This window comes from Cetorhinus maximus, chromosome 5 (assembly GCF_964194155.1).
Source record: "Cetorhinus maximus chromosome 5, sCetMax3.hap1.1, whole genome shotgun sequence".
Taxonomy (NCBI): domain Eukaryota; kingdom Metazoa; phylum Chordata; class Chondrichthyes; order Lamniformes; family Cetorhinidae; genus Cetorhinus; species Cetorhinus maximus.
Window position 1 is genome coordinate 58,974,466 of NC_135883.1, and position 15,464 is coordinate 58,989,929.

General features: G+C 42.1%; 1 protein-coding gene across 1 annotated transcript in view; it reads right to left on the bottom strand.

Annotated features, from left to right (window-relative positions):
* Window positions 1-15,464, bottom strand: part of agpat5 (1-acylglycerol-3-phosphate O-acyltransferase 5 (lysophosphatidic acid acyltransferase, epsilon)) — a 134,988-nt gene that overhangs the window by 90,913 nt on the left and 28,611 nt on the right. Inside the window, exon 2 of the mRNA XM_078541908.1 lies at window positions 6,977-7,046. Within this exon, the coding sequence (XP_078398034.1) occupies window positions 6,977-7,046 (70 nt within the window). The remainder of the gene's footprint in view (window positions 1-6,976; window positions 7,047-15,464) is intronic.

The following is a 15,464-nucleotide window of genomic DNA, read 5'->3' on the forward strand; positions in this document are numbered from 1 at the left end:
AGGATAAGGGCAGCAGATAGATGGAAACATCACCACCTAGAAGTTCCCCTCCAGGTCATTAACTATTCTGACTTGGAAATATATCAATGTTCCTTCACTGTCGTTGGGTCAAAATCCTGGAACTCCCTTGCTAACAACACTGTGGGTGTACCTACACCAGATGGACTGCAGCGGTTCAAGAAGGAGCTCACCACCACCTTCTTAAAGTCAACTAAGGGTAGGCAATAAATGTTGGTCCAGCCAACGACGCCCACATCCCGTGAATGAATAAAAAAAGCTCAGTGACACTGTATCCACTTATTTCCAATATTAACTATGAAATCTTTGCCAGGGCATTTCCAGCAACACTTCTCAACCCAGAAACCTTACCCTTGGGGACCCCAGGGATCCATGATTGGCCCCTTCTTCATCCACATGCTGCCTCATGGCAACGTCATCCACAGATTTGGAGTCAGTTTCCACACAAACAAACAATGACAACACCCAGTTGTACATCTCCACCAATGGTTTTAACTCCTCCAGTTCCATTGTTTCATCGGGTTGGTTGTCTGACCAGTCCTGAATAAGCCACAGACAAAAGCTGAGAAGGCTAAAGCCATCACCACTTACTCTGTATCCTCACAACTGATTTGATTACTTCCTTTGACCACGGTCTCAAACAGAAGCAGACCACTTGTAACCTCACCATCCTATCCGATTTCAAGCTGAGCATCCAACCACATATCCGCGCCATCAAAAAGATTGCCTTTCTTTTTAATATTGTTTGCCTCTGCTGCTACCTCAATCCATTTGCTGCTGAAACCCTCAGTCATATCTTCAGTAACTCCATTATCAACTTTTCCAATGGTCTCCTGGCCAGCCTCCTGTCAAACACCTTCCACAAACTTCAATTCATCCCAACCTCCTGCATCAAGTTCAACTCAGCATTACTGGTGCTAGAACTGGGGAAAGAGGGAGCTGTACCTAAAACTTGCAGGAATCAGTGTTCTGACGAATCATCTAACTGGGGTGGCAGGGGAGGCTTTAAATTAAATCCTAAGGGCGAGAGAACAAGTGAGGGAAGATGTGGTAAACTAAAGGGAAAGGAGAAGACAAAGGAGCAAGGCAGCAATAAAGGTAATGACAATCAGAGCGAGGCAAGGGACAGAGCATACAAACTTAAGAGTACACCAGCAGATAAGGCCAGAATTTGTAAAGAATCATAAAAAGACAGAACTAAAGTCTCGGTATTGGAGTGCACATAGCATTCATAACAAAGTGGGTGAATTGTCAGATTAAATAGAAATAAATATGTATGGCCTGATAGCCATCACAGAGACATGGCTGCAAGACTTGAATAATCAAGGGTGCTTGATATTTAGGAAGGACAGGAAGCTAGGAAAGGTGGTGGGGTAGCTCTGTTAATTAAGGGTGACATTAGTACAGTAGTGAGAAGTGACCTTAGTTCTAAATTTGAAAAATGTACAGTTTGGACAGAGATAAGAAATAGCAACGGTAAGAAGTCACTTGTGGGAATAGTTTATAGGCCCCCCCAACAATAACTATACTGTAGGAGGGGATATACAAGAAATAATAATGGGGGCTTCTAATAAAGGTATGGCAATAATCATAGGTGTTTTAATCTGCATATAGATTAGGTGAATCAGATTGGCAAAGGTAGCCTGGAAGGTGAGTTCATAGTGTGCTTTCAGGACAATTTTAGAGTAGCACATTCTAGAACCAACCAAAGAGCAGGCTATTCTAGACCTGGTAATGTGCAATGAGACAGGGTTAATTAATAACTTCATAGTAAAGCAGCCTCGAGGTAGACATGATCATTACATGATTGAATTCCGCGTTCAGTAGGGGGGAGAAAATAGATGGTCAAAGACTACTGCTTTAAACTTAAATAAAGGCAATTACAAGGGTATGAAGACAGAGCTGGCTAAAGTGATCTGGGAAATTAGGTTAAGGTGGTCAGTAGAGATACAATGACCAACATTTAAGAAGATATTTCATAACACTCAGCAAAGAGATATTCCGGTAAGAAACAAAGACTCCAAGAGAAGGACACACCATCCGTGGCTAACTAAGGAATTTAACAAAAGTATCAAATTGAAATAATAAGCATAAAAGTTCAGCAAAGATACAAATAACAACCCAGAAATACTTGTAAATTAAGAGGTGAAGCTGTAACTTGTGAAGTGCCACAAGGATCAATGCTGGGTCCTCAGCTATTTACAATCGATAACAATAACTTGGATGAAGGAACCAAATGTATGGTTGCTAAATTTACCGATCACATAAAAACGGGCAGGCGAGTAAGGTGTGAAGAGGACATAAGGAGCATGCAAAGGAATATGGACAGGTAAAGTGAGTGGGCAAAAATTTGATAGATGGAGCTTAATGTGGGAAAATGCGAACTTGTGCACTTGGTGGCAGGAAGAATGGAAAAGCAGTATATTATTTTAATGGAGAGAGATTGCAAAACTCAATGGTACAGAGGGGTCCGGGTGTCCTGGTGCATGAATCACAAAAAGCTTTCATCCAGATGCAACAAGTGATTAGGAAGGCAAGTGGAATGTTGTCATTTATATTCAATACCCCTTGTAATAAAAGTAGGCAAGTTTTGCTACAGTTGCACAGACCAGTTGGAGAGGCCATACCTGGAGTACTATGCACAGTTTTGATCTTTTTACTTATGAAAGGATATAATTGCATTGGAAGCAGTTCAGAGAAACTTCACTCAACTGAAAAAAAAGCAAAATATTGCGGGTACTGGAAATTTAATATAAAAACAGAAAATGCTGGAAAAACTCAGCAGGTCTGGCAGCATCTGTGGAGAGAGAAAAACTAAGTTAATGTTCAGTCCATATGACTCTTCTTTAGAGATGCTGCCAGGCCTGCTGAGTTTTTCCAGCATTTTCTGTTTTTATTTCGCTCAACTGATTCCTGGATGAATGGGACATCTTATGAAAGGTGGGACAGGTTGGGACTGTATCTATTTGAGTTTTGAAGAATGAGAAGTGATTTTATTGAAACATATAAGATCCTGAGGGGATTTGACAGGGTGGATGATAAGTGGATGTTTTCCCTTATGGGACAGACTAGAACTAAAGGGCACAGTTTAAAAATAAGGGGTCTCCCATTTAAGACAGAGATGAGGAGAATTTTTTTCTTTCAGGGGTCGTTAGTCTTTGGAGTTCTCTTCTCCAGAGAACAGTAAGGCTGAGTCGTTGAATATTTTTAAGGCTGAGTTAGATAGAATCTTGATCGACAATGGAATCAAAGGATGTAGGAGGTAGGCAGGAAAGTAGAGTTGATGCCACAATCAGATCAGCCATGACCTTATCAAATGGTGGAGCAGGCTCAGGGGGCGAATGGCCTACTCCTGCTCCTAATTTGTGTGTTCATATATATGTTCATTACTCTTGTCCTCGTTGACCTTCATTGGCTTCCTATCCTCCTGTCCCTCAAATTTAAGTTCCCTATTTTCACGTTTAAGACTCATCACGGCCTTATCTGTTCCTAACCTCCAACATCCCCAGCCCTATTAGAGCTCTCCGTTCCTCTGACTCTGGCTTATTCTGCATTCTCCCTTCCCTTTGCCTCAGCACCTACAGTTATGACTTAGCCACCTGAATCTCAAGCTCCAAAATTCTCACCTGAAACGCCACTGCCCACCTTCCTCCCTCTCCTCCTTAATCCTAGCTCTCTGAACCACTTCTGTTCATTGCCCCTCCTAACTACCTCCCTCTTAGACTCAGCATTTGGGAATGCCTTGCAATGTTTTTTTCTAAGTTAAAAAGATACTATATAAATACAATTTGTTATTTTTGTAATTGTCCTTACTGGTGCCATGAATATGCAAAAGTTACATTTCCACAAAAACTATTTATTTACAGTCACACAAGGACTGTTATGATGTTTGAAGTTTGCCTTAAATTGAGGTTTGAATTCTTGTGTCAAACATTAGTGAGCCTTTAGTTCGGGATAACCGAAGGAATACAAATGGTCATTACAAGGCTCGCAATAACAGTTTATAGTAACAGCTTGCAACTAGGTGACTAGACTATATTTAAGGAACTACACAACCCTAAGGTCATTAACTACTAGATTAGTAACGGCAATTTCTCAATTAGCTTTTTCAGCGCAAGGTTTTGAAACTTCAACATTCAAACAATTAAGAGTGTAATCCATAAGGAAAGGCACATAATATGCCAAGACATTTTTTTTGAAAACTTGACAGCAAGCAAAAATTCAGCATCTTTGTCTCTTGGTGAGATTAGTTTTTATTAGCTTATTTTTTTCTTGCTAGGCACAGTACACACAAGGATTGTAGCAGTTCAAGAAGACAGTTCACCACCAACTTTTCAAGGGCAATTAGGGATGGGTAATAAATGCTGACCGAGCCAGCGAAGCCCACATCCCATAAATGAATTTAAAAGGGTTAAATTGAGGTTTGAGTTCTTGTGCCTACCATTAGAGAGCATTTAGTTCAAAACATTTACCTAGATATTAGACAGGTAGTGGCTTACCTAGTGAGTCATACCAAACCAAAGGAAATATTTAGCATCAGCAAAAAGATTAGCACACAATATTAAAACCAAAGTGCAGCTTATCATCAACTCCCGGGTAGCAGGGGTGCACAACAGATAGACAGAGATCAAATTTGCACTGCACTTTGTTGAAATATTCAAAAAGGAGCTTCAACTGTTAAAAATGTTGCAACCTGTTGCAAGGATGCAAAAACAACTGCACTAACAATAGCAGAAAATGCTGGAAAAAAATCAGCAGGTCTGATTCTGACGGCATCTATGGAGAGAGAATAAAACCAAGTTAACGTTTCGAGTCCTTATGGCCCTTCTTCAGAGCTGAAGAGAAGTGGAAATGTGATGAAATTTATACTGTTTAAGGGGGGTGAGGCAGGTGGAGCTGGATAGAACACCAGCAATAGGTGGGGACAAAGGAGGGATTGACAAGATGGCCCTGTAGGTGGGGGGGAAAAAAAGAAAGGGGAACAAAGGGGATAAGACTACAGATACATGAATAAAAATAAAACAAGTGGGTAAAAAATGAATGTAAAAGAAAGGGGATGATAAAAAGGGGGTGAGAATGGAGGCGAGTGTTCATAGTCTGAAGTTGTTGAACTCAATGTTAAGTTCAGAAGGCTGAAAGGTGCCTAATTGGAAGATGAGATGCTGTTCCTCCGGTTTGCGTTGAGCTTCACTGGAACATTGCAGAAGGCCAAGGATGGACATGTGGGCATGAGAGCAGAACGGTGTGTTAAAATGGCAAGCAACTGGAAGGTCCGGGTCATGCTTTCGGACAGACCGGAGGTGTTCCACAAAGCGGTCACCCAGTCTACATTTGGTCTCCCCAATGTAAAGGACACCACATTGGGAGCAGCGGATGCAGTAGACCAAGTTGATGGAGGTGCAAGTGAAGCGCTGCTTCACTTAAATGGAGTGTGCGGGCCCTTGGACGGTGAGAGGGAGGAGGGTAAAGGGGCAGGTGTTGCACCTTCTGTGATCGCATGGGAAGGTGCCGTGGGAAGGGGGAGATGAGGTGTTGGGGGTGATGGAGGAGTGGACCAGGGAGTCCTGGAGGGAATGGTCCCTACGGAATGCCGACCGAGGGGGGGTGGGGGGTGGGGTTTGAGGAAAAGGTGGGTTTGGTCATGGCATAATGCTGGAGTTGGCGGAAATGGCGGGGGATGATCCTTTGAATGCGGAGGCTGGTGGGGTGAAAAGTGAGGGCAAGGGGGACCTTATCATGGTTCCGGGATGGAGGGGAAGGTGTGAGGGCAGAGGCACGGGAGTTGGATCGGACAGGGCTGAGGGCCCTGTCAACCACAGTTAACACAGTAGCACCTCACCTTCCAATTAGGCACCTTACAGCCTTCTGGACTTAACAACTTCAGACCATGAACTCAGTCCTCCATCCTCACCCTCTTTTTATCATCCCCTTCCTTCTACATTCACTTGTTGCCCACTTGTTTTATTTTTATTCATTTATCTGTAGTTTTATCCCCTTTTTTCTCCATTTTCTATTCTTTTTCTCCCCCCACCACTGCCTCCCCACCCCCCCACCCTATCACCAACAGGGCCATCTGTCACTTGTTCCACATTGTTCTTGCACACAATGCTATCCTTATTCTGCTATAATCACATTCTACTTTCTTACCTTTACGTCACTATTAGCGCCTTTTTTAGCACTAATCACTACCATTAACAATCCCTTTGTCCTCTTGTTCATGACATCTTTGTCAATCCCTCCTTTGTCCCCACCTATTGCTGGCCTTCTATCCAGCTCCATCTGCCTCACACACCCCCACCTTAAACAGTATAAATTTCATCACATTTCCACTTCTCTTCAGCTCTGAAGAAGGGTCATAAAGACTCAAAACATTAACTTGGTTTTATTCTCCCTTCACAGATGCTGTTAGACCTGCTGAGTTTTTCCAGCATTTTTTGTTTTTGTTTCAGATTTCCAGCATCTGCAGTATTTTGTTTTGAACTTACAAATAAGGTGGCTGAATAAGTGATTCAAATCCTTGACCTGTGAATTATTACATACTTTTGCACCAGCAACAAGGGCAGCACCAACATCATCATCTAAGTTTAGGGTGCATTACTGAGTTTTAACCACTGTATTTTCACTGTTTTATTGTGGTGAAAAGGGGGTATATTCCAGGATTTCAGGCACACACAAGTTGCCTTTTTTCACTTAATAAGCAAACTGATAAACTTTTAGCTTCTAAGACACTGGAACTTAAAACAATTACAGTAGCAGCTTAAAACTAGGCATACAATTAAATGTAGGGGGCAATAAATGAAAATCATCTTGAAGTGGTAAATTACTATTTTGAATTCTTTCAACAGTATTCCTTAACAACATCTAGAACAGAAAACAATTTAAAAGATTCAGAACACAAAAACAATATGCATGAATAAACTTTCAGTTCGCAAGAGAATATGAAGATAAGCTCACACACCTGTGCACTGATGGTTAGATAAATAAACCATGTTTTCCTTTCTCTCTGGCAGATCTCCATATATAACAACCTGTAAAAAAAGATCAGTGTTGAAAGCATTAACTTTATAGAGGGGTTGGAAGGAAAAGCAGATAGAGATTTAATTATATATTCTAACAACTTTACAATAGCATTAAAAACAAAATGAAAAGGCAATGTTAAGATGAACAAGTACTAAGTAAAAGGTAAAGGCAAAATACTGCAGATGCTGGAAATCTGAAACAAAAAATGCTGGAAAAACTCAGCAGGCCTGACAGCATCTGTGGAGAGACAGAGTTAATGTTTCGAGTCCGTATGACTCTTCTTCAGAACTCTGAAGGAGAGTCATACGGACTCAAAACGTTAACACTGTCTTTCTCTCCACAGATGCTGTCAGGCCTGCTGAGTTTTTCCAGCATTTTTTGTTTTTGTTAATCAAAAAGGTAAATCTGTTATTTGTTTGGAACTACGGTTCTGAATTTTGAAGAGTTTGAAATAACATGATAAATTCCTTCTGTTCCCTCCTATGCGTCAGCAAATTGTCATTATAATGGACTCTGCAGTGTTGATAAGCTTAAGTGTTACAAGCTTGGCACTTGATGATACAGTTTGCAGTCTATACAGACTCATGTCAAAAAAATGAACATGAGGAGCCAGAATTATTATTTATCAAAGCCATGTTAGAAAATTCTGCACAACATATACCTCTCCAAATTCTCTCCAAATTTGTTTTCACAGACTAAACAAATTATTTAAAGCATACCCAAGATTGTGCCTTACAACAGCAATAAAAAAAAATCCTGATATATTCTCAATATTATTGCTGATTTTTTTTTTTAAAAAGGGCAGTCTTCATGAAGAAGTCCGACAAGCACTTTTCTAAGCCTAAAAGGTTCAGTTATTTCCATCACACACTGTACCGCTTGTGCTATGATAAAAATGTTAACAGTTCCTCTGAAAATTCTCCCTCTCCATTTTCATGAAGATGTCATCCCTTTAATTAAACAACAAGTTGTCTTATATTTGAACATATGAACAAGGAGGAGTAGGCTGTTCAGCCCCTCGAGCCTGCTCTGCCATTCAATAAGATCATGGCTGATCTGACAGTAACCTCAAATCTGAATCCCACCTACTGCCGATAACTTATCATCCCCTTGCTTCCCAAGAATCTATCCACCTCTGCCTTAAAAATATTCAAAGACTCTGCTTCCACCACCTTTTCAGGAAGAGAGTTTCAAAGGCTCACGACCCTCAGAAAAAATGTTGCCTCCTCTCTGATCTAAATGGGCGACCCCATATTTTTAAACAGTGACCCCTCTCCCACAAGAGGAAACATCTTCTCCACATCCACCCTGTCAAGACCCTTCAGAATCTTATATGTTTCAATCAAGTCGCTGCTTAATCTTCTAAACTCAAGCGGGTACAAGCCTAGTCTGTCCAATCTTTCCTCCTAAGACAACCCACCCATTCCAGGTATTAGTCTGGTAAACCTTCTCTGAACTGCGTCCAACGCATTTACATCCTTCTTTAAATAAGGTGACCAATATTGTACACAGTACTCCAAATGTGGTCTCACCAATGCCCTGTACAACTGAAGCATAACCTCCCTACTTATGTTCTGATGAAGAGTCATACGGACTCGAAACTTTAACTGTACGCATCTCCACAGATGCTGTCAGGTCTGCTGAGTTTTTCCAGCTATTTTTACTTCTGTTTCAGATTTCCAGCATCCGCAGTATTTTGCTTTTATCTCCCTACTTACATACTCAAATTCCCCTCGCAATAAATGAAAACATTCTATTAGCTTTCCTAATTACTTGCTGTACTTGCATACTTGCCCTTTGTGATTAATGGATGAGGACACGAGATCCCTCTGCACCGCAGAGCTCTGCAATCTCTCACCATTTAGATAATATGCTTCTCTTTTATTCTTCCTGTCAAAATGAACAAATTCACACTTTCCCACATTAAACTCTGTCCAGAGTTTAACAACTCTCTCCATCTGCCAGATTTTTGCCCACTCACTTAACCTATCTATATCTGTTTGGAGACTCATGTCCTCTTCACAACTTAACTTTCCTACCTATCTTTGTGTCATCAGCAAATCTGACAACTATCCCTTTATCGAAGTCATTTATACAAATTGTAAACAGTTGAGGTCCCAGCACTGATCCCTGTGGCACTCGTTACATCTTACCAACCTGAAAAAGACCCATTTATGCCTACTCTCTGCTTCCTGTTAGCCAGCCAATCTTCTATCCACGCCAATATGTTACCCCCTATACCTTAAGCTTTTATTTTCCACAATAATCTTTGATGTGGTACTTTATCAAATGCCTTCTGGAAATCTCAGCACAGTACATCCACCAGTTTCCCTTTATCCACAGCACATGTTACTTCCTCAAAGAACTCCAACAAATTGGTTAAACACAATTTCCCTTTCAGAACCATGTTGGCTCTGCCTGATGACCTTGAGTTTATCCAAGTGCCCTGCTATAACTTCTTTAATAATAGCTTTTAACATTTTCCCTATGACAGATGTTAAGCTAACTGGCCTGTAGTTTGCTTTCTGTCTCCCTCCCTTTTTGAATAATGGAATTATATTTGCTATCTTCCAATCTAATGGGACCTTCCCTGAATCTAAGGAGTTTTGGAAAATTAAAACCAAGGCATCAACTATCTCACTAGGCACTTCTTTTAAGACCCTAAGATGAAATCCATCAGGACCTGGGCTCTTGTCAGGCCACAGTTCCAACAATATACTCTTTACCACTTCTCTGGTGACTTTAATTTTCCTGACTTCCTTCCCCACTTCCATTTCCTGGTTTATAGCTGCTTCTGGGATGTTACTTGTATCCTCTGCAGTGAAAAGTGATGCAAAATACCTGTTCAATTCATCTGCCATCTCCTTGTTTTCCATTATCAATTCTCCAGACTCACTTTCTATAAGAAGAATGCTCACTTTGTTAATTCGTTTCTTTTTCAAATATTTATAAAAACTCTTACTCTGTTTTTATATTTCTGGCTAGCTTTCTCTCGTACTCTAAGTTTTCCCTCCTTAATCTTTTAGTCATTATTTGCTGTTCCTTATATTCTGTCCAATCCTCTAGCCTTCCACCTATCTTTGCACAATCATATGCTTTTTCTTTAAGTTTGATACTATCTTTGACCTTTCTAATTAACCACAGATGATGTGTCTATCCCTTGGACTTTTTCTTACTCATTGGAATGTACCCAATCTGTGCATTCTGAAACATCCCCTTCAATATGAGCCACTGCATCTCCATTGACCTATCCCTGAACCTAATTTGCCAATTCACTTTCGCCAGCTCAGCTTTCATGCCCTCATAATTGCCCTTTTTTAAGTTTAAAAACTTAGTCTCAGACCCATTCCTCTCTCCCTCAAACTGAACGTAAAATTCAATCATATTATGGTTGCTGCTACCTAGGGGCACCTTCACTATGAGGTCATTAATTACTCCAATCTCATTGCACAGTACCAGGTCTGGTATAGCCTGCTCTCTGGTTGGCTCCATAACATGCTGTTCCAAGAAACTATCCCGAAAACATTCAATGTACTCCTCATCTGGGCTATCTTTGCCCATCTGACGTTTCCAGTCGATATGTAAAGTAAAATCTCCCATGATTATCGCCATGCCTTTCTGGCAAGTTTCAGTTATTTCTTCCTTTGTACTCAGCCCTACAATGTGGTTACTGTTAGGTTTGTATACAATTCCTACAAATGACTTCTTGCCATTTCACTTCTTCACCATTTCTCATCTCTACCCAAACCGTTTCCACATCCTGGTTTCCTAAGCTTAGGCCATCGCTCTCTTTTGTGCTGAGGCCATCATTAACTAACAGAGCCACCCCTCCACCTTTTCTTCACTTCCTGTCCTTCCTAAATACCCTGTGTCCTTCAATATTCAAGTGCCAAACCATGTCCTCCTGCAGCCATGTCTCCATAATGGCTATGAAATCGTAATTATTTATTTCTATGTGCGCTCTCAGTTCATCTGTTTTGTTTTGAATGTTACGTGCATTCAGATACAGAGCTTTTCATTTTATCCTTATATTGTTTTTATAACCTCTAGTTTGATCTGTTGATTTACTGTTATCTTTGTACTCTCTATCCTTTCCTGTCACAGTCTGTTATTCATTTCCCGTAATAATATCCTTTTCTCTTGCCTTGTCTCTACTCTTTGGTTTACCACATCTTCCCAAATTTGATCCCTTTCCCCGACTATTTAGTTTAAAACCCTGGACTTGAAATCTCTTGCATACAAAAAAAACCATAGTCCTTCCAACTGTAATTTCTGCATTTTCCCCATTAAATAATACTTGGTCAACAAGACCAGTGTAAGGCTGAGCAATTAGAAGTTCCACATTTTGCATGCCTTTGTTTTAAACTTTGTAGGGTTTGGGTTGGGTTGTTCAGCTGCTGAATCTATATGGGGCATGCCCTTGCCATTTCAGAGCGTAGCTTAAATTCATGGCAGTGATCATCTTACACTGGGCATAAACAGTGTAGATGATCTCACATTTTCCAAGAAAATCTCCAGAACCCCATGGGTCTCCTTGTCAATCAGACTGTTTTACTTTTACATCCAGTTTTGATTCAGAGACAAACAATAAATACTGGCCTTGCCAGTGATACCCATATCCAGATAATTATTATTTTTTTAAAAATCTTTTTACTTATAGGTACACTTTGGGGGAAAATAGGTTTCTGATATTAAAAACAAAAACAAAAACAGAAACAGAAACACCTGGAAAAACTCAGCAGGTCTGGCAGCATCGGCGGAGAAGAGCACAGTTGACGTTTCGAGTCCTCATGACCCTTCAACAGAACTAAGTAAAAATAGGAGAGGGGTGAAATATAAGCTGGTTTAAGGGTGGGGGGGGGGGGGGGATTTTGTTGGGACAAGCAGCCAGTGATAGGTGGAGATAACCAAAAGCTGTCACAGACAAAAGAACAAAGAGGTGTTGAAGGTGGTGATATTATCTAAAGGAATGTGTTAATTAAGAGTAGAAGACAGGACAGATAAGGTACAGATAGCTCTAGCGGGGGTGGGGGGAATACTAAAAGGTAGAAATAAACAATGGGTGGAAATACATTTAAAAATAATGGAAATGGGTGGGAAAGGGAAAATCTATATAAATTATTGGAAAAAACAAAAAGGAGGGGGAAGAAACGGGAAGGGGGTGGGGATTGAGGAGAGAGTTCAAGATCTAAAATTGTTGATCTCAATATTCAGTCGGGAAGGCTGTAAAGTGCCTAGTCGGAAGATGAGGTGCTGTTCCTCCAGTTTGCGTTGAGCTTCACTGGAACAATGCAGCAAGCCAAGGACAGACATGTGGGCATGAGAGCAGGGTGGAGTGTTGAAATGGCATGCGACAGGGAGGTCTTGGTCATGCTTTCAGACAGACTGAAGGTGTTCTGCAAAGCGGTCACCCAGTCTGCATTTGGTCTCTCCAATGTAGAGGAAACCGCATTGGGAGCAACGAATGCAGTAGACTAAGTTGAGGGAAGTGCAAGTGAAATGCTGCTTCACTTGAAAGGAGTGTTTGGGCCCTTGGACGGTGAGGAGAGGGGAAGTGAAGGGGCAGGCGTTGCATCTTCTGCGTTTGCATGGGGAGGTGCCGTGGGAGGGGGTTGAGGAGTAGGAGGTGATGGAGGAGCGGACCAGGGTGTCACGGAGGGAACAATCCCTACGGAATGCCGCTAGGGGGGGTGAAGGGAAGATGTGTTTAGTGGTGGCATCATGCTGGAGTTGGCGGAGGATGATCCTTTGAATGCTGAGGCTGGTGGGGTGATAAGTGAGGACAAGGGGGACCCTATCATGTATCTGGGAGGAGAATGCGGATGCGCGGGAGATGGGCCGGACACGGTTGAGGGCCCTGTCAACTACTGTGGGTGGAAAACCTCGGTTAAGGAAGGAGGACATGTCAGAGGAACTGCTTTTGAAAGTAGCATCATCAGAACAGATGCGACGGAGGCGAAGGAACTGAGAGGGCCCTCAACCGTGTCCGGCCCATCTTCCGCGCATCCGCCCTCACGCCTTCTCCTCCCTCCCAGAAACATGATAGGGTCCCCCTTGTCCTCACTTATCACCCCACCAGCCTCCGCATTCAAAGGATCATCCTCCGCCATTTACGCCAACTCCAGCATGATGCCACCACCAAACACATCTTCCCTTCACCCCCCCTAGCGGCATTCCGCAGGGATCGTTCCCTCCAGGACACCCTGGTCCACTCCTCCAATACCCCCTACTCCTCAACCCCCTCCCACGGCACCTCCCCATGCAAACGCAGAAGATACAACACCTGGCCTTTCACTTCCTCTCTCCTCACCGTCCAAGGGCCCAAACACTCCTTTCAAGTGAAGCAGCATTTCACTTGCACTTCCCTCAACTTAGTCTACTGCATTCGTTGCTCCCAATGCGGTTTCCTCTACATTGGAGAGACCAAACGCAGACTGGGTGACCGCTTTGCATAACACCTTCGGTCTGTCCGAAAGCATGACCAAGACCTCCCTGTCGCTTGCCATTTCAACACTCCACCCTGCTCTCATGCCTGTCCTTGGCTTGCTGCATTGTTCCACTGAAGCTCAACGCAAACTGGAGGAACAGCACCTCATCTTCCGACTAGGCACTTTACAGCCTTCCCGACTGAATATTGAGTTCAACAATTTTAGATCTTGAACTCTCTCCTCCATCCCCACCCCCTTCCCGTTTCTTCCCCCTCCTTTTTGTTTTTTCCAATAATTTATATAGATTTTTCTTTTCACATCTATTTCTATTATTTTTAAATGTATTTCCACCCATTGTTTATTTATACCTTTTAGTATTCCCCCACCCCCACTAGAGCTATCTGTACCTTATCTGTCCTGTCTTCTACTCCTAATTAGCACATTCCTTTAGATAATATCACCACCTTCAACACCTCTTTGTTCTTTTGTCTGTGACAGCTTTTGGTTATCTCCACCTATCACTGGCTGCTTGTCCCAACAAATCCCCCCCCCTCCACCGCCTCCCCCTTCAACCAACTTATATTTCACCCCTTTCCTATTTTTACTTAGTTCTGTTGAAGGGTCATGAGGACTCGAAACGTCAACTGTGCTCTTCTCCGCCGATGCTGCCAGACCTGCTGAGTTTTTCCAGGTATTTCTGTTTTTGTTTTGGATTTCCAGCATCCGCAGTTTTTTGTCTTTATCTCTAGGTTTCTGATATTGTCCTCCTCCTTCATTCCTCCCTACTCCAAGAAAAGTGAAGTGCGGCTCTTAGCAAATTTTAAAAGAACTCACCCCAAAAAGACGAGACAATCTGGTATTGCCAGTGTCACATCTCTTGAAATTTAAATTTAACTCAATTTAAGTGAAGTTAAAACTGATCAGTGCTAGAATTGTAGTGAGGCAAGTCCCAAACACCTATCAGTTTTGGCTCTATTAACAAATTCAATAATTTAGCTCTTAAGCCTATGCAGTGGTAGAAGTTTCAGTTTAATGACACACTGGAAACTTTGACCCTGTAATGCTACTACAAGATTTGGAGTATGGTTGAAGGTCTTATAAAGATAGTCAGGAAGAGAAGTTGTGAGGAACACAGAAGGAGTCTGCAACGGGATATAGTTAAGTGAGTGGAGGAAAAATAGCAGATGGAGCATAATGTGAAAATTAAAGGTTGTCCACTTTGGCAGGAAGAATAGAAAATCAGATTATTTAAATGGAGAGAGAGGCTGCAGAATGCAGCAGTGCAAAGGGATCTGGGTTTCATTGTACATCGATCAGAAGAAGAAGTTAGCATGTGGATATATAGCAAGTTATCAGAAAGACAAATGGAGGTGGCGTATAAAAGTAGTGAAGTCTTGCTACAAACGTTCAATGCATTGGTGAGATGGCATCTAGAGTACTACATACAGTTTTGGTCTCAAGTAGAGATACTGAATCAATCCTGGTTCAATGAAGAGTGCAGAGGGAGGGGGATACCAGGAGCAGCACCGGGCATACCTTAAAATGAGGTATCAACCTGGTGAAGCTACAACACAGGACTACTTGCGTGCCAAGCAGCAAAAGCAGCAAGCGATAGGCAGAGCTAAGCGATTCCACTGCCAACGGATCAGATCCTCTGCAGTCCTGCCACATCCCGTCATGAATGGTGATGGACAATTAACACAACACACTGGAGGAGGGGATTCCACAAATATCCCCATCCTCAACAATGGGGGAGCCCAGCACATCAGTGCAAAAGATAATGCTGAGGCAATTGCAACAATCTTAACCAGGAGTGCAGAGTCGATGACCCATCCCGGCATCCTCCAGGAGGTTCCCAACACCACAGATGTCAGTCTTCAACCAATTCAATTCATTCCATATATCATCAAGAAATGGCTGAAGGCACTGGATGCTACAAAGACTATGGGGCCCTAACAATGTTCCAGTAATGGTACTGAAGATTTGTGCCCCTAGCCA